General features: G+C 42.1%; 1 protein-coding gene across 4 annotated transcripts in view; it reads left to right on the top strand.

Annotated features, from left to right (window-relative positions):
• Nucleotides 1–18278, top strand: part of PSD3 (pleckstrin and Sec7 domain containing 3) — a 458929-nt gene extending 440651 nt beyond the window's left edge. For all 4 annotated transcript variants that reach the window (XM_090258695.1, XM_090258696.1, XM_090258697.1 and 1 more), the window contains one exon: nucleotides 9855–18278. In XM_090258695.1, the coding sequence (XP_090114821.1) occupies nucleotides 9855–10070 (216 nt within the window). In that variant the 3' untranslated portion in view covers nucleotides 10071–18278. The remainder of the gene's footprint in view (nucleotides 1–9854) is intronic.
• Nucleotides 18279–23287: the final 5009 nt, after the last annotated feature.

The raw sequence follows: 23287 nt of genomic DNA, 5'->3' as shown, positions 1-23287 counted from the left end.
ATTTTGATTCAGCAGTGCCTACGTTGCACCAGTGCTTAGTGTGTTGATTACTCCTTTAGGGAGAGGTACAATAAAGAAGAAGCCCACCTGTGTGAGTGATATGCTCACCTGTAGCCTTGTAGCTTTTACCTATCCAGAGAAAACAAAATACATTTCCCTCACAAAGAAAGTTCTCATGTAAACCATGTGAATAGCCTTCTTCCCAGTTCCCTTACACTTTTTGATAAATGACCAGCCCCATCTGTGAGTCTGCTTTGCAGAATCCTTTCCTGGGCTAACTCTGGAATCAGAATAATGAAAAGGGGTATGCTTTTGTTTTTATTTTTGTTTTTTTACCCAGAGTACTTTATCTCTCTCTGAACTACATTAGGTTTTCCAGAAGAATCTGTTTTTGATATAAGAGTTTTAAAAACTTGTTTGCTTAAGTGCCTGATCTGAGATGAAGAAGCTTCAATCTTCAATCTTCAAGAGCAGACAATGAAGGTGCTTTAGGTGAATCTAGTTCAAAATTATTGAAAACTGAAAATGTTTTCAGAAATATTTTCTCTGAAAATATTAGACAAGCAAACCATATGCAGGCCAGGAGATGCTTGCTGCAAGGTCTCTGGGCACAGCGTTCATTAGAAGGCTGGAAGTCGTTCCACTGGAGCCACATAGAGACACTTGCAGGGGCATTCAGCAGCTTGTCTACTTGTGTTCCTCCTCCAGGCGCACATGGAAGCAAAGTATGTGGAAAGAGACACATACTGATCACACACACTAAGGACTGTGTCGGGCACTTTCATCATAGCTCTCTTCCCTGACTTGCTCTGGCCTTTGACAAACTTGCGCAATAGGTAAACCATGGCTGGTGTTCCTATTTCCTTTCAGTGCGCTGTTGCCACCGGATGCTTCGTCATTCCCTCTGAGGGTCAGTAGTGTGTCTTCTTCCATGTGTCTTGCTTCCAAGTAGCTCTCACCTACTTAGAGAATCCTGGGAAGCTCACAGCTGAAAGTGGCCACATCCCCTCATTCTGCCCGTGTGGAACTGAGACCTGAGGGAGCAAGGACTTGGCTGAGGCCTGGCTGCTCAGTGTTGTTCCCCCAAGGGTTGAAAGGTCCTTTACCACATGGGACAAAATTGGACTTAGAACTGGTAAGATGTTGCTTACAGGACTTCTCGCACAAAGGGGCTTTTGAACTGGGAATGCAGAAGGTGTAAAAGTGCTTTAAGCTCAAAAGCACTCACTACACCTTGTAGGTGAAGTGTCATGGGAGAGTAGTGAGGAAGGTTGCTTAGAGCAAAGGTCCTGCAAAGCCTCCTGAAATTCTACCTGAAAAATTCCCTGGAGAGTCTGGCCTTGTCCCCTTGTGCCTGCCATTGGCCTATTTGGAGCGGTGAGTGTGTGACCAGCAAGCTGCAGTGAAGAAGTTCGGGAATGTGCCTCTGAGGGACACTTGTGTGACATAAGAGAATTCTAGTACAAACAGAAGCATCAACAAAATAAAACCGAAATAGTAAGAACATGACCTGTATAGTGTATTAAAATGTTGTCATAACAAACTAAAATGTTGTTTTGGACAAAAGTGCTCTAGGGAGAAATTTTGTAAAAGACAAACCTTTATTCCATACGAGCTAAATTTAGTCTCCAGTCCAGATAAGAAGTAGTGTTTTTCTAGCTCAAATTACTTATCCGAGTATATAGAAACTTCACTTCACTTCACATTCCTATGTTTCAAAAAACATTTTTTCCATTTGCTGAACAGCAATTATTTTAATTAATTAACCCAATCAGGGTGATTTTTCTACATTAATTTTATACTTATCCATTGACAACCTCCCCTCACCCCAACAAGGCCTAGCTGGGTGGGGCTGGTAGAAATTGGCATAACCCAAGTCTCCAGTTGGTGGGTTGGAACTGGACATTTCATTTCTTTAATTTTCTACCTAAAAAATAATATGTGTATCTTTTCTAAGTTAGCTTTGTGGACTTTTAAATTCAGAATTTGGGTTTACTTTTCTAAAAGATAAAAATCTGGGTACTAATACAGAGTAGGTTTAAGGAAAGGGTTTTGAGAACTAAAGAGACAAAGAAAAGAATTAAAGACAGCAGTGTTTTATGCCTTTATTTTTAATCCTCACCCAAGGATATGTTTTTATTGATGGCGGGGGGCATCAATCTGTTGCCTCCCATATGTACCCCAACTGACTGGGGATCGAACCCGCAGCCTAGGTATGTGTCCTGACCAAGGATTGAACCTGCAGCCTTTTCGTGCACAGGGATGACACTCCAACCAGCTGATCCGCCCAGCCAGGGCAGAGATCACAGTGTCTTAAAACGTAGTTCTCAGCAGGAATCAGGAAGACTCCTTAAGCACCCAAGTCCTTTTCTCAGTCTAGCTCTAAGGATGGCAACAGCGGAGCAGGGAGGTGGAGGGCTGGGTGGCAAGGGGCTCACTGAGCTCCCTCTCTGGGGCAGTGGCGTTGGTCTGAGTCGTCATCTGGCAAAGACTGGACGACACAGGAGCAGGGGCAACAGTGGACACAGTGAAGCTCTCGGAACATTTTCTAAAAACCCAGTCCTTTTTGTCAGTTTCACACAGCTTTTGGACCTCTTCTACTTATATTATTGTAAAAAGTAAGGTTTTCATTTTAAATTTTTTTAATTGAAGCCACAAAATTTATTTAGACAGCAATAGAGGCAAAAAGCTGGAGTGAAACAAAGGAATCGAGTTCACACTTTCTTAGGTTCTCCCAAAAAGCCACAAATCTTAACCATACAAACCAAAAATGGTGTGTGTTTGCTGTATTCAGGCAACCTGATATGAAAGTAACATAGGGGGAGAAAATAACTAAAATTTTCTTTTAAAAAAATTTAAGTCCTTGCCTAGCTTTCAGATCAGAACTTACAGAAAGCTCTGTTTGAATGTAATTATGTTCGTAAGGTAGCAAGTAGTGATGGCTGAGCCAACTGATCAAGGAGAGAGTCTGTGCAATCATCCCCAGAGAATGCAAAGTATTTGACTAAGGAGTTTCTTCAGGAGCTCCTTCTTGTTTTGCTGCTTTGTTTCCGGTGTAGAGATCTAGGAGCAAAAAGTGTTTCGCTATGTACATGACATTATAGTTTTCTTCCCATTTCATTTGAAGATGGCCTTTCATCCTGCCACCTTGGACAGGAAAATGTCAGGAGGAAATGTATTCCGGATTTGATTGTGGAGCTGTGAGATCTGAATGCAAATGGCAGTACTATGTTACAATTGCCAGTGCAGTTTTGTTTTCATTCAGGTTATTACTATCCTGTCATATTCATATCAGAGGTCCAAAGGAGATAGTGTTCTATTAAGTAAAATGAAAAATGGTATGCAGGGCTCAAGAGAAAAGAAACTGCTCAGTCAGATGCATGTAAATATATACATGGATATGATTAAATTTCTTTTCAAATAATTTTTTAAGCAATTAACATTCATACTAAGCAGCAGCTTGCTTGGCCTTAGTCATGGGATTTTTATTCCTCCCTAAGTAGGCATTGCTGCTAGTGAACAGGAATATATTTTTCTACATACTGGAGAAGTACTTTTATAAATAATTGAAGCAAACTTAATAAATTAAATAGCAAAAAATGTAAGAAGATTATAGAGGGAAGAAAGGACTTTATTTTAGTAGATAAAGAAACCATAAAACATTGACATGTCTTTGGATCTTGGTCACAGGAGACTTGAAACAAAGCAAATCTTAAGGAAATTAAGGGAGTTTGCTGAATGGACAAAGCCACAAAAAAAAAAAATGATGTTCAGATACTTATCTGCAGAGAGTAGCTGCTGGACTTGGATTTGGTAAAATCCCATCTCAATTTTTTTTTTCTGATAATAGAATTAGATTATGCATTTATACTGCTAGAAAGCTCTTCATACTGTTGGAGAATTCCTAAGAAAGTATGCTGAGCATACAGCTGTGAAATTTTTTAGAATTGATCTAAGAATGAATCAGCAGAGACTACTTTAATAACCTGACCGAAGGCAGCAAATTGTCCCTGAGGCTCATCTTATTCTCAAATCCTCTTTGCCTGCTTAATAAAAAACACCCTGAAAGGGATCCATAATGAAGACTGAAAAACGACTTAGGAAAATGAGTTAATGCCATACTTATTAGTTAGGGGCAGTGTCAACACCAGACTGCCTGACCCCAAGATTATCCTTTTCACTTCTACATGCTTCTCAGACTCATTCTTTATTTCCCATCACATTTTTAATCCTACCTGGAACTATGTCAATTCATGCATAGTGATTACTGTGTGGCACGAAATTACATTAATTAAAACGTTCAGTTTCTTTTTAAATTTTATCTTACCTTTCTACCTCTCGTTATGTTTATTGTCGGAACAAAATATAAAACTTCAGTATTATTATTGATTGTTATGTCAGCAGCAGGTTCCTTTCTGTATTAATATTGATGAGACTTAACTACTCTGGGAAGAGTTTTTAGGGGTGAGACGCCATTGGAGCAATTGGCAGAGATAGCACGCTCTACTTAGATTTTAATAGAGTGCACATGGGGGCCAGGAGGGAAGCCAGGAGACCAGTTAGATGGCTGTTGCAATAAACCAGGTACAGGATGATGGTACCTGATCGGAGGTGGTGGGAAATGGTGTGATTCTGAGAATATTCTGAAAATAGAGGGACAGGAGTTGCTGACAGAATGGTTGTGGGGTATTGGAGAAAGAGAAGAATCAAGAAGCAAATTTTTATTGTCAAATTTTTGTCTTCAGGGTTTTAGAAATAGCTGTAGCCTGTTCCTTCAGTACTAGAATACTGATTAGCTAGCTCTAAAAACTGGTATAGAACTCTCGGTAGTTTGGTTAACGCTTAGAATCTCCTAGGTGCCCTCTGAAGGCTTATAGGGAAGCACTGAAAGACTTGTATTCTGGCATCCACAGAGATACAGCAATTGATATAAAACTATTAATGGAAATAATAAAATAGCCATTGATTTAATATTTATTATGTGGCCGAAGTACAGCCTACAATGGATAATGTCCATCAATAATTTGTTGAATATTCAGAGAAAACCCAACAGAGCTACCTCACACAAAGCCTATTAACGAAGCGTATATTTTCCTAAGTAAAACAGAGGCAGGAGGCACAAGTCCAACTCAATTGTGATTTTCTTTTTTCTGCATGAGACCAAGCTGAATGTTGACCATTTTACTGGGTAAGAATGCTTTTGGCTGCAAATAACAGCAAACTTGACCAAGTGTTTACACAGAATAAACATTCTTTATCTCACATAAGAAATCTGGAAATGCATGATTACTGGCCGCTAAGTGTTGCCATCAGTGTATAATCTCTAAATTTCCAGTTTGCTCTCCTTAGCACATCAGCTCTTTGTTTTCATGCTTACCACTTTATGGTCTTATAATGGCTACCATAGTTTCACACCTTTTGTTCTTCCACTTTTGATCAGAGTCACAAAAGCTGCCTTCACAAAAGGACCCTAGGCGACTTCTTAGATGTCATTGACCAAATCTAGGCCACTTGTTACAAGGTTGACTGGCAAAGGAGGAAAAGGGTTATTGTGTCTGCTTTAAACAATGATTCTTCTCCTGGGGTGAGGCACACTGACATCCTCAATAAAAGTCACAGTTTCCTTAGTGCAAGGCTGCTAAAAAGCAGCAGCATCTGCCATGGTATATAACACACCAGCTTCTTGGCCAAGGTTGACCGTTCGAACAGTATTACCAGGTTTTGAGTCTCTGAACTGGAGAAATGGTGCAGGAATTAAGAAGCATAATCGGTTGGTACAAAATAGGGGAAAGTTAAGGATAATATAGAAAAGGGTGAAGCCAAAGAACTTATATGCATGATCCATGGATATGAACTAAAGGGGGTGGGGTTGCTGGAGGGAAGGGGAGTACTGGGCAGGGGGAGCAAAGAGGAAAAGAATTGGGACAACTGTAACAGCATAATCAGTAAAATATACTTAAAAAATAAAAATAAAATTCAAATTTATATTAAAGCATCCCTTAAGAAAATGCAAATGCCCTTGAAAATGGCAAAACATAATGTAGCACTTAAACCAAAGATGAGTGGACATGTGGGGAAAAGACCATGTGATCAAACAATCAAGGGCAGGTGCCTAGGACAGGTAGGCGGGGGGTGGGGGCAAGGTGGCAGTAGCAAAAAGGAATGATCACCAAAATTGTAGGAAGTTCACTTGCCTTACAACTTTGCTGACTGCTAGCTGTGCTGTACTGGCATTTAGCCTAATGCCTTATGACACAGTTTCTTCCTTAGCTGTCATGTTCCCCATGAACGACACTGCAAAGCTGTCTTTACAGCAAACCCTGTAAGACCTTCGCACCCAAATGTATCCACCAAGCCTGGGATATACATACCCTCGTGAAGTTTTAAATTATTCTGACATTAGAATTCATTCTTATAAAAAATAATTTCGCAGCCCAATTTTTCATCTTACAATACTACAGGGAAGAAAAGTAACTTGATTGCTCCCTCCCATCCTCGAATTAAACCTAATGACCAAGTTATTGTTTCATCAATCCTTCTTGGATACTGCTCACATCATTATAGTATTAAATTAGAAAAAAATAAGACATCAAATTTCCCTCATCTATAAAAGTTATGTGATTTTGTTCATGTTCAATTCGCACCAGTCCATAGGTCACAAGTGTGCCCATTCCCATATGATTATGTTATTACAGGAACACTTTACTCTAAAGGAAGGTGTTCTGCCTATGAGAATCTCAGATGCTTTCAATGTGACTTACAAATACACTTCCTGTTGCTTCTTCACTTTTCCTCATACACCAGCTTTAACTTAAAGTTCACAATTGATCTTTTTAAAAAAAGAATCATGTCTTCTCTGAAAGAAGAAAGGAAATAAACGCTCCCAGAAGAAGTATGTCTTTCCTACCACAATAAAAGGAGATATCAATGCAGAAGCAACTTCTGAAATTACGTTCATTCCCATTGCTGTTCAGGGCTGCATGCAGAGCTGTTTCTTTACCCAGAGGCAATATTGGGGCAGGGGGCGGGGGGTGGGGGGGGGTTGGCAAAGCCTCCGGATAGAGGTTTTCCATATTTAGATGAGTCTGTGATCCAGGAAGGACGCGACTGAAACCCATGCCCACTGACTAGTTCTCAGATTACAGGTATGTTTAGCTCACATATCTTGAAGAGGCATGTGGTTTTGTTTCAGAGAATGTGAAAAGCAAAGTGATGTTACCAGGTTTCATAGCCCCTGTCCCTGTAGCCTTTGGAACTCAGAAGCAGAGCACCGCCATTTGGAAGTTCATGAGCCCACTTCAGTTTCCTTCAGGGACTGAGCACCCTGTATTTTCCTGGCCCTGTATGCCCTTTGCTTTGCTCGTCTTTTCTTCTGATGACTCAAGTCCTGCCACACCTCTATGCTGTGCCTTTTGTTTGTTGATTGACACATTGATATAATTTGTTGGAGACAATAGCTTTTCAGCTGGAGCTGCAGAATGAGGAGGTGAAGTGGTTTTTCTTCCTGTATTTTGCAGGCGAATCTTCCCAGTAGTATCAGTTTCTTCAAAGACTCATTAGCAGAAAACTGGCCCTGTCACCTTCTCTCCTTTTGTCCCCTTTCAAGTCATCTCAAAAAATAGTCCTTCATACCCCTTTTACTGTCTTAAATGCCCCAACTTCATGAAATAGTATGTCTTCATTGGTTGTCTGATGAATTTTATTAAATCTTGTTCATATTGGGAGTAACTCTTTCCTGCATTTTAATCTTGCCACCAGAGCAGTTTAGAAACAGACTAAATAAATTTCTACTTTAGAACTAGTATCCCCTTTGGATGTTTGTCTCTACTTCAGTCCCCTGATTTCACTGATGCATGGAGTGATGTGTAATACTGGTGACATTTTCTTAAATTAGCAAATGCCCTTATTAAACCCTTGTGTAGCTTTCGGAGATAAGCTTAGTATTTTATTCTATTCCTTTGTTACTTCTTTATGAAAATTAGAACATGTATCAGTTAGTAATGCTTTCAGCTGCAGTTAACAGTACCTGATGAACAGTGGCTTTACCCTCAGAGATATTTATCATTCATACTTAACAAAATACATATTCAGAAGTGTTAGGAAATCTCAGAGTTGGATCCAGCTCAGTGTATCATCAAGAACCCAGCCTCCTCCCATCTTTCTGTTTTCCTCAGGCCTTGCATGTTTTTCTCTCGTCCTCATGCCCACTGCCCCATGTCACAGGATGCAGCTTTAGGAATCACATCCACGTCAGGCAAGGAATAAGAGTGATGAGTCAGCACCAGTGGCTTCTCTTCCAAAGTCTGTCCCTTATATTAGAAAGCACAATTACTTTCCCTGAAGCCCTTCAATAGACTTCTTATGTCTCATTGGCTACAGAGGGGCTGGGAAAGTATTTGGGTTTTATCAGCCTTTGTAGTGGGAGGGACATAGGAGAAGAGGGGGCTGAGAATGGCCTTTGATTGGCCAAACCAACAGTGCCGTGTCACAGTAGTCATCGTAACACATACATTCCTGCATGTATGTTCATCACCAGGGAGGAAATATAGCTTAAAAACATGGGTTCTGGAGTCAGATTTCCTGAGTTCAGATCCCAGCTTTACTTTGTTAACTCTAACTCTGGACTTCTTTCTGCCTCTTATTTCCTTTACTGTAAAGTAAGGACAATAATGTACTAATTGTATATGATTATTGTATTCATGACCTGAAATTAGTATGTGGACATTCCATAAATGTTATCTTCATCACCCACCAAAGCTTGACATCTCCAAACCTAGAACAAGCTTAATGATTAGAAGCTTTTTTCCACTCTGAATGAAATAACTTGAAAGAGTAGCTTCCGATAGCTTCATCTTCATAATCACTAACTTAAAACTGAGATATACAAAATCTCAATCTGACTGGAAAAATGCCACAAAGATCTATAGTCATAACAATTTGCTTGCCTTTGTTGGGACAGTTTATAACTGACATGTTCTATTGTTTAGAAATAAAACACTCTGGAACTTCTATAAATTCTTCATGTGTTGAAGCAGTATGCTGAAAGACTTATTTTGACTAGAATCTATCAAATCAAGACTCTGAGACCCTTCTGTAATTTGCAATATATATAATAGTTCTAAATAGTGACTCAGAAACTTTTTTTTTAAAGGCACCAATTAGGGTGAGAGAACCAAAATCTCTGCTGTTCTTCTCAATCATTCGCACAAAGCGATACCCAGAGACAAGAGAATCAGGAGCTGTTTAAAATGTAATGAATACTCAACAAATAATTGATGAGAAAAAATTGTAGAATGAGAAAAGGATCAGAAAATAATTTGAAGGTTGGCAGGAAACCCAGAACAGCTTCTAGACAGTGTTGTGGTCTCGCAGAGTCGAATCACCACAGACTGACTCCTCCTTTGTAGAGTTACAGGGAGTAAGAAAGATAGTCAACAACCATGTCCAAGCCTGGTTCAAGTGCCACCTGGGCCACGTGAGGGAAGTTCAAGTGAGTACAGGCAGCACGGAGCCACTGAGAGCCACCAAGTAACCAAAACGCAGAGGCAGCTCCTCTAGCTTACACCCTGCTAGTACCTGAGTGTTCAGGAAGCATGATTCTTCCATCTAATAGCCAATAATTCCAGCTGACATTCCTTCAGAATGCAGAACAAATGAGAGCTAAAATTTGTTCTTCGTTTCTTATCTAAACGAATGACTCCATCCATCTCCTGCAGCTGTTGCCTACTTTGGGGAATGAAGTCAAGTCTTCAGCAGCCAGTCATGCTCTCCAAGTAGCTAGCGCAGTAGGTGTGTTGCAGACATGCATTTGTGAACAGTGTGTTGACTGCCATTCTCTCTGACTTCCCCTCCAGCAAACCCGTTATGAAACTTACATCAGCATTCTAAAAGAAGGAGGCAAGAAGCTCCTGAGTAACCACGAAAGTGAGGCCGCAGGACTGAAGAAGTCGCACTCGAGTCCTTCGCTGAACCCAGATTCGTCTCCGGTCACTGCCAAAGTCAAGCGTAACGTGTCAGAGAGGAAAGATCACCGACCTGAAACAACCAGCATTAAGCAAAAAGTTACTTAGAATCCATCTGCGACCAGGAAAGGGCTGGTCATGGAGCAAAACAGAGTTTTTCAAGATCTTTCTGGTAAATCCGTGAATATTTAAAGAAAAAAAAAAGTCTGTGACTAAATGGTGCATTAGTAACATTTTCTATTGTATATTTTTTGTTAGTTTCTGTACAGATTGTCTCTTTGCTCTTGATTTCTTTGCTTTGATGATTTTTGCTACTTGATAACTAATGCACCTTTTGTGAGGGGGAGGGGATCATGATTTCAGAATGAATTATGTATCACTTCTCCTTTGGTTTTCTCTTGTTTGCACTCTGCTCAGTTGTTACATATTCTCAAACCAACTGTTAACACTTTTTCTTTAAGGTTACAAAATTTAATCCATTGTGAAACATTTAACTGGACAAACTTTGTAGCTTAGTAAATTCTAGCCAGAGTTACTATAAACCTTTATATGTGAAATCTTGCCGGGTCACAGAGGTGGAATTGAGCACTCACAGAGGTTCAATTCAGAATTACAGTTGGGAATGAGGATGTTCCACAGAGGCGATGCAGCTGTGTGTGCATCTCATTAGCACTTACTGTTGGGTCCTGGCCCTGCTGGGAGCAGGGAGAGGAGGTGCGAAGATCAGATCACAGGACTGCAGACTGTAGGAAGCACAGGAGCTTGCTTGAAGCGTGGAGTCCATTTCAGCCAAGCAGGCAAAGAGAAAGCAGAACCTTTTTGCAGTTGAAAGTTGAGGGACGATTACAGCAAGTTCACTTTGTTTTCTAAAGAACCAGGACAATAATCAGCTCTTGGGAGCTGCAGCCGTGGGCATGTGTTCAGTCTACAGAAATTGTTACCTCACTCCCACAGGGTCTAGACTAGGAATCCAGAATCATCTCTTTTGTCAATACCCCGCCATCCAGGGAGTTCTATATCTATGAGCATGGTTGTAAGAATATTGGAATCTTAAGCAAAACAAAGTAAGAGAGGAAAAAGTGGTTGCAGTTTTCCAACAATGGAATACTGACTCTTTAAAATCAATCTGAAAGTAATAAATAGTCTGAACAAAAATGGTTGGAAAACTGAGGAATTTGCTGGTTGCATTTACAGAGTTAGTTTATATTCTTAGTCTCTTTTTGATAGCCACTTCTCTCTGCTCCTACTGAACTTGCTCCTAAAAATAAATACTTTATTTTAAATCATTGCTTTCTATCTACTCAAAGTAGTTCTATTGACCTTAAAGTCATGAGCTCGTTCCAGTGATGGTCCCTTTGAAATTCAGGGTGATAAAAAGAACACTCTCTTGTATAGGAAGAGATAGGAGTGAAAATTGAGCCCACTATGTGTTAGGACTTTCTGGTCATGAAACCTTGAAACTTTGTGATCCTTCAAACTGTAATCTCCACAACTTCAGAACTAATGGAATTGCTTTGAATATTCTTTTTCCTCCCACAGAAATTTGCTCTAGTTCTACTCAGTTTATTGGTTAAAGGTACTATGACCAAAGATTCGGGGACTCTGCATGAATTGCATGGTTCCAGGGAATTAGAGAAAGCCTGCTGGTCAATCATGGCTGTTTCCAGGGGCATATTGTTCTGCTCTACCAGCATTTAATTACAGGATTATTTATTCCCCTTTACTTCCTTCACCTATATAAATGTCCATGCTTGCTGGTGCCCAGAAAGAGGAAACCCCTCTCTGATGTTATAGCTGCTTGCTCTGGGATAAGGATTTTGCCACACCTTTGAAAACCTCACTCTAACCCTCGGTCTTGTTTCGGTAAAGATAATGACTGCATTTATGTCTCAGACAGGAGAGTAACCAGTATAGCACGTGGACCCGATTCACTTGAGTAGCTCCTGACTGAATTCAAGATTTCCACAAGGGAATCATCTTTCTTCCCAGAATCTGAGTAGTCAGCCTGTTTGTTTTCTGCCTCGATATTCGTCCTAAGCCAGGGGGAGAAAGGTGCCCAGATTGAGTCCTCTCTGAGCATCAGTCACTAAAGAAAAATAAACACCCCTGACTGGCTTGAATGTGTTTTCCCGCAGTGTGTGTCTGTGGACATAGGATGTCCCTGTGTGTTTTATGTACAGTATTTAATAAGCATAGAATGGTACTGGCTACCATGTCTGACATTTAGAGTAGTCTGAGGTACTCGGTTAGCACCAGCACCACAGCTTTGTCCCTATGACATGACTCTAATGTTATCTTCAGGAACTTCTGGATGTGCTAATCGATAATTGGTTGAGAAGGGCACTTTTGAAGCTGCAGTATACTGTGTTTGCATAGTTTATCTTTAAAAACAAGTGCAAGGTTATTTGGAGAGCCAGGACGGCAGATGGCCCTGGCATGATAATCTCCACCTCCTCCCCGCGGCCTCTGAGGCTACTGTTTGTTGTCAGCATGCCTAGCAGGCCGAGGGTTTCTCCTGTAGGAGGAAATGGGCCCTGGTTTGACTAGATCTTGAGGTTCTTGCCCATAACCAACCACATTTTCTTTTGTGGTAATTTCTTTCCTATGGTATCTAGTCAGAAGAAACTGAAGATGTTCCTTCCACAGCTAACCGCAGCCTACAGACCAGTTCATGGTACAGGGAGCTCTCCTCCTCCTCTCCATCTGAAGGTACTCCATACCCCCCCAACCATTCCTCGCCCATTCCTCAGCATCAGGAGCCTTGAGGTTTCTCTCTATATGATAAAGCATTATCCTTCACGTACATACACTTGATATTCATTTTCAGTCTAGAAAATCTTGATAGCCATCAAAATACTTTGACGATAGTCTTGTTACACAGTTGACCATAGAGATGGCCCATGTATTAAATCCCCCCCATATGTTGACTCTGGCAGGGAGGTGTCAGGGATTCATAGTTAGCAATCAAAACTTAATTACTAGCATGCAGAGTCCTTATTTTATTGCCAGGCCATGGATATTCATTAAAGTGCGCTTTTTAAAAAGCATCATCTTACTAACTCTTAGAAATGCCTAATTAAGCCAAGCAATACTTCTGTGCATTTTAATTAATCTCAGTAAAACCAGCGTGTGGGAGAGTCGTCTGGTGGAACTGTAGTTCCTGGATAGGAAGCAGTGCGTGAGACCCCTCTGTGTGTCTCCAACTGTTACCTTCACTCAGAAGATAGGGACTGTTTCCCACTTAAAAGGGATATGAAAGAATTAATTCTGAAAGAGGAAAGTTGGCTGGCTTTCCTCAGCCAAGCTATGGTTGGTCTCTGGAGTTTGCATTTCACCCTGTGGCCAAACCACAGAACTTCTGAGGCTGGAGAAGAATTTGGATAACCAGCAGGGAAGGAGGCCCTTTGCTGCCTAAGCACAGAGGTACAGTCTTCTACTGGCCCTTGCCTGTGGCCCCCTCCATCACTTAAGGAGCCTGGAAGATGTTCTTAGATGAGACAGGGCCTGAGACAGGAGCTGCACCTCTTCTCTGCCTTAATCCCTAATCAGAGACAATTGGAAGAAAATTGATTTTAAAGAAGTTTCTCCATCGTCATACTATCAGGACTTTCTTGGGTTTAGTGAGTTGTCTCGAAATTTGAATTCCTTCGGCATTTTTCCTTGTAGTCATCAGTTAAGCTTCTCTAAGCCCGAATTCACAGGGAATTCATTGCCCTTCTCGGTACAAACCTCTGTCATTTAGTGTCCATGGTCCCTGTCAGGTTTCCAGCAGGTGTGGGAACTGCCTTCCTGAATCTCAGAAGTGTACAGTCCCTTCACTTCTCAAATGACAGTGTTTTTTCCAGCTGTGAAATTAGCTCTGGCATCCTAGGACTTGGTAAAAGAAAAAGACTAGTTACAAGTAATAGTGCGATTCGGGGTTTAAGTAGCAGCTGCTTTTTTCACAGAGTGTCTGACTTACTCTGATAGGAAAAGGTCAGTCACCTTTGTAGGCAGATGAGCCTCTGGGCCGGCCTTGCTCCAATGCTTTCTGGCTGCTTCTTGTCCAAGGCCCGGCCACCAGTCTGCCCCAGGTCAACAGATCTCTCCACCAGCCTTTTGACATCTTCCACCATCAGGTCATCCAGAGGACTTTAGAGAGCAGTTGTTTACCACGGAATTCACCCAACAAGATCTTCTCCTCTCAGATTCCTTTTCAATGTCTCACTCTTACAAGGAAGACTGAAGTCGAAAGTCATTGCCATTCTCATTTTGAACCCATAGTATCCAAAATCCAAGGGGGCAGCCTTCTGCTTAAGAGAGTGCACGCAGATGGAATGTCTTCATAGAGAGAATGTCAGTAAATACTTGAATCTGCATGACAGTTTGTTGACTTGAATGCAACAGCAAGAAAATATTGCAAGTTGAGTAATTGTATATACAATAGGTTTCCTTCAGTCTCTTTGGCTCATCCTGTGTAATTTATGTGTATATCTACAGTATTTCAGGCTTTTGGAAAATATTCATATAGATAGTATGTCAGACATCAAAGAAAACACTTTTCTGTCACCTGCTAATGTTGTATTTGTGGATATTTATGGTTGTATGTATGTATATGTATCAATGTGTAGATTGTATATCAGTATACAGTATATGTACATCAAATTTATTTTTGTCCTTAATAACCAGTGAGATATGAAAAGCAAGTAAAAACCTCATAGGATTGAGTATATAATGCAGTTATTGAGAAAATATATATAATGGTACTGTTTTATTAAACTTAAATTCAAATGATATTTTCATTAAATTTTTGTAATAATAAGATTTTATGCTAGAAAATTACATCTTTGAGCTTTGAATCACCAGGGCAAAAATGACTCTGAACTAACTTTGTGAAACTATTTCAGTATACTATATACAATACCAAGGGAGGGTAGCTAATTATAATTTGGGATTACAGAAAGGGGAAAAAAATCAACAAACAAATAAACAAACAAAACCAGGCAGTCTTAGCAACTTCAGTATCAAGAGCACTTAAGCATAAAGTCAAACTGACAGTGTTGGGCTTTTTACAAAATGTGATGCTTTGAAGCACACTTTCTTTATTGTTGTAATTAGCCCAGGAAAAGAGAGCTTTCAGAAGAACTGAATACGTACCCACCATCTCATTTATGTGCCTGTGTCTGTTCTGTAGTAGGTCACACAACTCTCCTCGTGCCCGCGCTGCGTCCTTCCCTCTTTACTTTAAAGAAGTAGTACACATGCTAAAGCATATCAGGGCTTCCCAAGGTCGGGTACTGTATTCTAGGTTCACTGTTGCACAGACAAGCACCTAGTGTCACAGGTAAAAGAATTCTAGGACCGGCTATGGACCAGGTTAAAACTTTATTTAGTATTTTTATACTTAGGCCTCTTTTCTTGCCTCTCCCCAAAGAAGAGCCACTGGCCTTAGTTGTTTGAGCTTACTGCTTACCTGACAGCATGTACATAGGTAACTAGAGGTTAAAATTGTATTCACCAGCATGTTTGGTGTCTGCACAGCAGCATCTGAGTGTGTCCGAGTGAGTGGTTGAGGGCAGTGTGTCTGCTGAAACGTGCTGCCTCATGTTCCTGTGTCTGATCCCGATTCGGAGCCTTGGAGTTGTGGAGTGGGACATTCACCTTCGGCTCCAGGCCACAGTTGTGTGTTGCTAGTTACATCTGAGCTTTTTTTAATTATTATTATTAACTCAGCAGTTGCGATCTACTTTTGCAGATATACCATACTTCCCAATTTGTTCTTGACGTGCAGTGAACTGGCTCTGTGACTGATCAGCAGGGTCTTTGTTCTGCAAGAATTATAGTGCTTTGCAAAAACATCCATTTGATTCAAGAATCATATACAAAAGGAATAGCAAAAGTAGAAAAGCTTCATTTTGAGCCTTAATTATTTGAAACATTTGGACTTGCATATAAAGCCATGTAGGTTATAAAGCCAAGTAACCATTTGGCATGGATAATAATATCCACTCTGCAGAGAGTATATATGCACATTGATATTAATGTCATTAGCATACTTTTTTAAGCTATAGGAACAAGAGTAATTAGACCAAATTAAGTTTGGGGAGGGGGGGTGGCGGGGGGTGTGTGTGAGCTGGTCGCCTTTCCTTTAGGGGTAGAAATGCATGTGGTCAGTCCCCTGCCCTGTCCCATTAGCTGTGTGAGGGGAAAGGTTCATATGTCTGGGCCTCTCACATGTGTATGTATGCTTGCACGCATGTGCACATAGTGAATGTTTTAAGTTCTACAAACTTAAGGCACCCAGGGCCAAAGTGTTGTAAGGGGTGATGAACAAAGGGGGTGGAGGTGCATCACAGAACGTATTCCCAGGGCCGGGGAGGAGCCAGAGAACTGGTGTCTGACTTTGAGGTGCACTGCATTTTAACAAACAAGTGAGAGGGTACATATTACATCCTTTCTGGTGGACCACCAAATTGATGGCTCGCTTGTCATTGACAAGCAACCACTCTCCAGCGACCCACAGTAGCCTGGGGAGGTTCCAGAAGGCTGACGTGCACCATTTTCCAGGGCAGCATTGCTGCTTGCCTTGGAGATCACATGCAAATGGAGAAGCGACAAAGCACGCACCACAGGAGCACCGGTGTGCTGGTCCACACTCCCCTCTGCGCTGCCCAGCTGCGAGGGAGCTCAGACTGAAGTTTGCCCAACAGTTAAGCACTTTTCCATCAGCAACAAGGAGAAGGAACCTAGCTAAAATATGTGTCCCTTTGCAGGGTAGAGAGCTCACCTCTCATGAATCATGTTATAAAATAAGCACCTTAACTTCAGTTCCTGAAAATGGTGGTTAATGGAGAGAATTTTGGAGTCTCACCTATTATTTCCCTGTGAGCCTGCCTTGGTAAGTCTTCAGACACAAAGTCCCAGCCACAAGGCTCAGTGCAGGGCAGCACAGCAGGTCGGAGGCTCCTTGCTCGGGCCCCTGAATCCCGGGGCCCGCAGAGGGTGATAATGCACTCTCTTTGCAAAGAGGAGCTTTGCCTGGCTGTCCACTCCACTCGGGCTCCTCCTGAGCAGCAGGCACAGCCTGGGTTTCACACACTGCTTCCCTGGCTGTAGGAATCCAGCCATCCTGATGGGCTGACCCTGCTGAGGCAAGATATCAACTCTGAGAGGCAGTGAGTCACTGGGGATGACAACACATGACAATGGTACAAAAATAATTCTCTGACTGAAGCCAAGACCATATATTTTGCCTTTGCAAGACCCAAGCTGGCACACTGAGCTCACACCAAGGACAGATGATATCTTCACCTTTGTACCCAGATTTCTGGAAGTGGAAAATGTTGCGTTTCTGAGGGAAGGGTCAAGGCACACTAAGCTTATTGCTTGGCCATTCTGCTCTGTCCAGATGAGAGTTGTCGGGTAAAGGCCTGCATGCCTCCCCACATTCTCTTCTACCTCAAGTTGTAGGAGCCCATTTCTAGAACAGAAATTGACACACGTGGAGAACCAACACTGTCATCCTTGATTACTGTAGGACAGGCAGAAGGGAGGTAGTTTGTATCCTCTAATAATATGTATATACATATAAAGCAAACTTTGAACTTTCTGACCTATTCATTGGATTAGATTCACCGTGGCTCAAACTAATTAGCAGTGCAGAACATTCCTTTACCTTCAAAGTTTTCTCCACCAATCATTTCAGTTTCATTGCAGTCCTGGTGCCATATGTCCCTGCAAATTGTGAAAGTAATTAGTGACAAAATAGTAGCCTCCTTTTGATGCTGGCCAAACTGTCAGCATCAGCCCGCTTGGGCAAGCTAGTGGTACCGAATCCTGTACTGGAAACCTGTTCTTCATCACCACCCACTAGAGTTAAGAAATGCTGTCTCCTGGAAAACGGGGACGTTTATGGTGGTCATCTTTTGAATGGAACAGTAACTTATGTGGATATTGTTCAAGTGTTCAAAAAATATTTTGAAAATTAAGTTTACATTTTACAATTGCTTTATTTTTTATTAAAATAGTTGTATATAAAGATTACATTTCACTGTTGTTGAAGTAAACCTAAACCATGTAGACCAGTGAGTCACCCGATATGTATAGAAGCTGTGAGGTATATAGCACATTTCTCTTATTGTGTAAACGTTCATGCATATAACTGTTCCTGTGTTTTTATAAGTTGGGGATCATTTGCTGTTGCACAACAACAAAGTTTATTGCATTGAAATGGTTTTTATGTGATAGAAATCATGCGACATAGTGAAGGATTTAAAGTATGTATATGATATATGTAAATGTCCAAACTTTAGAAAGAAATAAATCCAACAAATTTCAGTCCTTTGGGGGAGTGTCTTTACTTGCTTTTTTAAGCACCTAGAATAACACATTTAAAAAACCAAAACAAGCAACACAACACACACCCCTTCCGTGAAAAGACAACCACAAGTCCCACCGTGAGAGCTTTGGCCAGGGCAACCGAGGAAGGCAGTAACAGAGCCGGTTTGCTGACTGACTCATCTCTTTTGACTTTGGTGAAGATTTGTGTTTACATAAGGATGTTGGTGATACCTAACATGACTGCTGTCTTCATCAGGGGCTTTGAGCAGGGGAGGAACACAACTTTCTGAAGTCATTTAGAGAATCCATCTGTATTTCCCTTTACTCCTAATACCTCTCATTCAGGCGAAGGGACCAGAGTATTGATGGTTCTTTATTGCCCTAAAAGGCAAACACTGATCACTGCTTTATGGCACCTTGTGTGTGCATTTGTATTCTCATAACCAAGCTTAGCGGTAAAAATAGCATCTGTGTACTTGGAAAGTGAAAAAATAATTCTACCCTAGCCCCTTAACTTCTGAATGTCGGAGATCATGTCTTATGTTTGGGGATTTGGGCTTTTGGAAGCAAGATCGCTGGCTACATCTTCTTTAACATAAAGGGAACTGCTGCCCGGAAGTGGAAGAGATCAAGACTGCGATGCTGTGTAAACTCGGCTTCCACAGAAACTCCCTATTCGGAATGTGAATCTCAAGCATGAATCTTCTTATATAAATATTGAATGACTGCACACCTGAAGCTAATAAATGTATGTCAATTATATCTCAGTTTTTAAAAGACTAGAAAAACAAAAACAAGACATGAATCCTCATTGTCCAGTTGTCTAGTTTGTTGCACAATTAATAATATTACAACCAAAGGAACTATATAGATCATTTTTAAGAGATGAACACTCATGAGGGGAAGCTAAAAACCCAGAGCAAATTAAGATATTATAATGAAAAAACTAGCAGCTCTAAATAATGTCTCATCTGTAGATTCTATTCTGTAGTACTCTGAGATTTACCAAGGAGACTACTGAATCACTCAGTTTTTATTGAAAAAAAAAAACTACATGCAGTAGGAAATATTGGAGACAGGCGTATTAGAGGAGACTGTGAGTTCTGGATGCTGTAGACCAGTGGGCTCCATATTAACTGGGCATAATTTTAGAGGGAATAATTAGGCAAGTAGCAATTACTGGAAGCCAACCTGGATTCCCAAGAACAAATCATTTCAGGCTACATTCATTTCCTACTTTGTAAGATTAGGCAGATTAGGAAAATGCAGTAGATAGACTATCCAAGCTATAGAAAATAATTTCACATGGTCTTTAATGAAATATGCCTGGGCAAATAGAGAAACACCATCTGGCCATTAGTACCGTTGGTGGATGTGCAACTTCCTGAATGATGCTAATTAAGGGATTCCTATCAACCTGGAAGAGCAGCACTCCTAGTGTCCTGCTGCAAAGCTTGCCTTTTGGCCCCATCTGTTCAACATTTTAATAACCTGACTGAAGCTACAAAAGGTGAGTTTGTTAAAATGTTTATGTCTTAAAGCCGAGAAAGAATGATTATACTAAATCACAGAGTCAGGATTCAGTAAAAAATCTCATCAGGCAGAGAAATGGCACAAAGTAACCATGTGAAATGTAAACGTGTACAATTTTACATTTCAATTATAAAGAAAAATAGTGACCATGGTCAGGGTAAGACCTTGTGTTGCATAGCATAGCACGCACACGGGAATAAAGGCCTTCAACTTGAATCCACAGCAAGAGCAGTGAAAGTGAACGTAGTGATGTGCCCACCAAATACATGGATCCTCCTCAGGCACACTCTCAGTGCCGCCTCTAAGACAGGGCAGGTCAGTGACATTGCCCTTCACTAGTGACACTCGTCGTCGTCGGCAGCCGTCCGTCTCGAGAGACGATGGTGTAGCTTCTTAAGAGTCTATCTGCACCGCCGAGAATGGCTGTGCAGTCCGACTCGGGAGTGACACGGTATCTGTCTCCTCCCGTGTTGAATCGACATCTTGCGATGACGCTGGAGTGTCCTCTCCAGTGAAGCTGAAGCTACAGAGCCTGGGCAGGGTGATATGGAGGGTCTGCTGCTGCCCATGCAGCAGACCCACTAGTGACACTGCACCTGCATAAATGGCTTTGAGACTTGGGATGCAAAACCAGAGACTAGGCAAGAGCAGCAGCCAGGACGGGAAAAATAGTAACAATGAGATGAGAGGAATATGGGCAATACGTGAACCGGGTGGGGATGGTTAACCCATGACAGAAGCGGGGAAGACTGGTTTTACATGCGTATTGTGAGGGAGGACAATGAGAAGTGTGTGTGGCAATCTAAGGGGTTTAACTAGGTTTGGTTATTGGGACCCACAAGGAGTAACAACAGCTCAGTAGCAGGGAGAGCCTTCCACTCAAAGCTGGCAAGACAGACAAGCCTCCTGCCAGTAGATGAGTTCAGATGTGGGCTGGCAGGGGAGGGGTGCAATAATGAGGAACCTCAAGTGGGCAGTTGGATTGCAATAACGTTAATAGATATTATCATTTAAAATCTGTGCTGAACAGCTAGGTGCCTGGCCAATTTGCTAGCTACTTAGCACAGATCCCCTCTTGTTCAGTGTTTGTGATGCAGCACAGCCAGTTCTGCGATGCAGTGCCATCATTGCCCCCATTTCACAGTTGAGGAAAGGCATGTGTCGGGCTCCAGGGCTGCCTTGTACAGGGTGGACACCGGTTTGCCTGAGGTTTTTCCCCTCGATGTCTGCTCTGGCCTCAGCTGCAGTTTCCCCTTGCGCTCTGCCTCAGATGGGGCCATTCTCCATGCTCTTGCAGCACTCTGTGATGGACTGAGTGCTCATGTCTCCCCCAAATTCATATGTTGAAGCATAATCCCCAGTGTGACTGGGGAGGTGATTAGGTCCTGAGGGTGGAGCCTGCAGGAGGGGCTCCTTATAAGCAGAGGCCGAGAGCCTTCCCCCTCGTGAAGCTACAAAGAGAAGTCAGCTGGCCACAACCTGAAAGAAGGATCTCGCCACACCTCAGCCCCGGTCTTGGACTTCAGCCTCCAGAAAGGTGAGAACCGAATGTCTAGGGTTGATAAGCACTCAGCCCTGGTACTTTGTTATAACAGCAGCCTGAGCTAAGACAGCACCCCACTGGTGTGTTTCACTCTGTACTTGCCGGCCTGGGGAAGGGGGAGTGCGGCAGGTGTTCTCTGTTCTTTTTTTTTTTTTTTTTTAAGGTTTTATTTATTTACTTTTAGAGAGAGGGGAAGGGAGGGAGAAAAAGGGAGAGAAACATCAACGGGTGGTTGCCTCTCGCATGCCCCCAACTGGGGACCTGGCCCGCAACCCAGGCATGTGTCCTGGCTGGGAATTCAAACTGGCAACCCTCTGGTTTGCAGACTGGTGCTCAATCCACTAAACCACACCAGCCAGGGCTGCTTTGAAATTCTTGATAATTCTCTATATATTTTCTTGGTTTTCAGGAACAAAAGTATCCAACCTACATCCTGGGTTTTTTCAAACTTGTGCTGGGCCTTTCCCCTGACCAATCCCTTCCCTGAATCTTCTGGGGTTTTGTTCCTTTATTCTACCCAATTTTTTCCCATAGTTTTTTCATAATACACTTCGCCCTTTATGTAACCATTTTGGCTCCTACTGTACATGCTTCAAAGTTTTTCCCCATCATCTTGTTTCTACTGTGCATGCACTTACTTCCTCCCGAACCACCTTGGTTTCTATTGAACGTGTGCCCAGCAAAGAAATTACCCCTCCTCCATGATCCTGGCTATGGGGCCAGTCGTCCCCTAGGGAGATTGGAAAGCTGATTCTTCCTGCCTGCTTAGGGATTGCTCTGGGGTTAAGTCCCTTCTGCAAAGGCTGCAGTGGTCTGCTGGGAGGCCTGTGAATGCTACAGCTTCTGAGTAAATTAGGCGTAACGTCTGATTCAGCTCTCTAGTTTATTAGGTTTAATGTCTGTTTCCATTTGCTCCTTTCCTTTATTAATAAAAAACTAGCTACCTATGCTTATAATACTACCACATTTAGAGTTATCTCTCTTACCTTATTTGTGCTATTTGCATTATTTTGTGTTCTCTGTTCTAAGTCTCATTGTTAGGCAGAGAGTGTGTCCTTGAGTGTCTGTGGCCCCGTCCCTTCCCTAGCTGTAGTTTGGGGGTCCCTGCAAGTGCAGTTGACCCTGGAACAACATGGGTTTGAACTGTGTGAGTCCACGTATACTCAGATTTTTTTCAATATTCTACCCTTCCAATCTGGGGTTTTGCATCCGCAGGTTCGACTAACCGTGGGTAGAAAACAGTATTTTCTGTTCACATTTGGGAAACCGCAGTTGGGAATGCAAAAATACTGTCCAGATCTGGTTGACTGAGTCTGCGGATGTAAAACCCAGGATTCCAAGGCCAACTGTCAGGTTATGGGGAGTCAAGTGTTGTACCTGGAGTTTTGGCTGCACGGGCTCCGCGGTATTCCTGCCTTGGTTGCAAAGGGTGCGTACTCCTATCTGCTCCCTTTCCCCAATTAGAGCAGATTTTTATCAGGATAGTTGAGCGGAGACAGTGCTTGTTGCTTTTTCTCACAGCACTTTGTGGCTTATGTCCCATAGGAACAAGGATGGGGGATGGAGGTGGCATGCCTTTCCCTGCAGCAGCTGCTCCTTCCTTACCAGGGACACATTCTCAGGACTTGCCAGTCTTTTCTCTGAGGTCCACGGAGAGTCTGCACTTGAGGGTAAATGCCTCTGATATTTGCAGCCTGTATGTGTTCTATGTTCTCCCTCCACTCAGCCTTTACCAGTTCGTTGACACTGGCAAGCAAGGGCATAGCAGCTCCCATCGCTCCTGGACATGTTTACATCTTTACATCAATTGCAGGTAGATGGTTGCCCTGTAACCTCAAGGCTGTGACGGATTCAAAAAAAGTCATGAATTTGCAGATTACCTGGCTTTCCTTAATGTGATTGTGGGAGCGCTGCTCTTTTCAACTTTCTA

The sequence above is a fragment of the Furipterus horrens genome, unplaced genomic scaffold, assembly GCF_987537825.1.
Source record: "Furipterus horrens unplaced genomic scaffold, mFurHor1.1.pri manual_scaffold_12, whole genome shotgun sequence".
Classification (NCBI taxonomy): domain Eukaryota; kingdom Metazoa; phylum Chordata; class Mammalia; order Chiroptera; family Furipteridae; genus Furipterus; species Furipterus horrens.
Note: the sequence above shows the minus strand (reverse complement) of the source record. Positions and strands in the feature narration are given on the sequence as shown.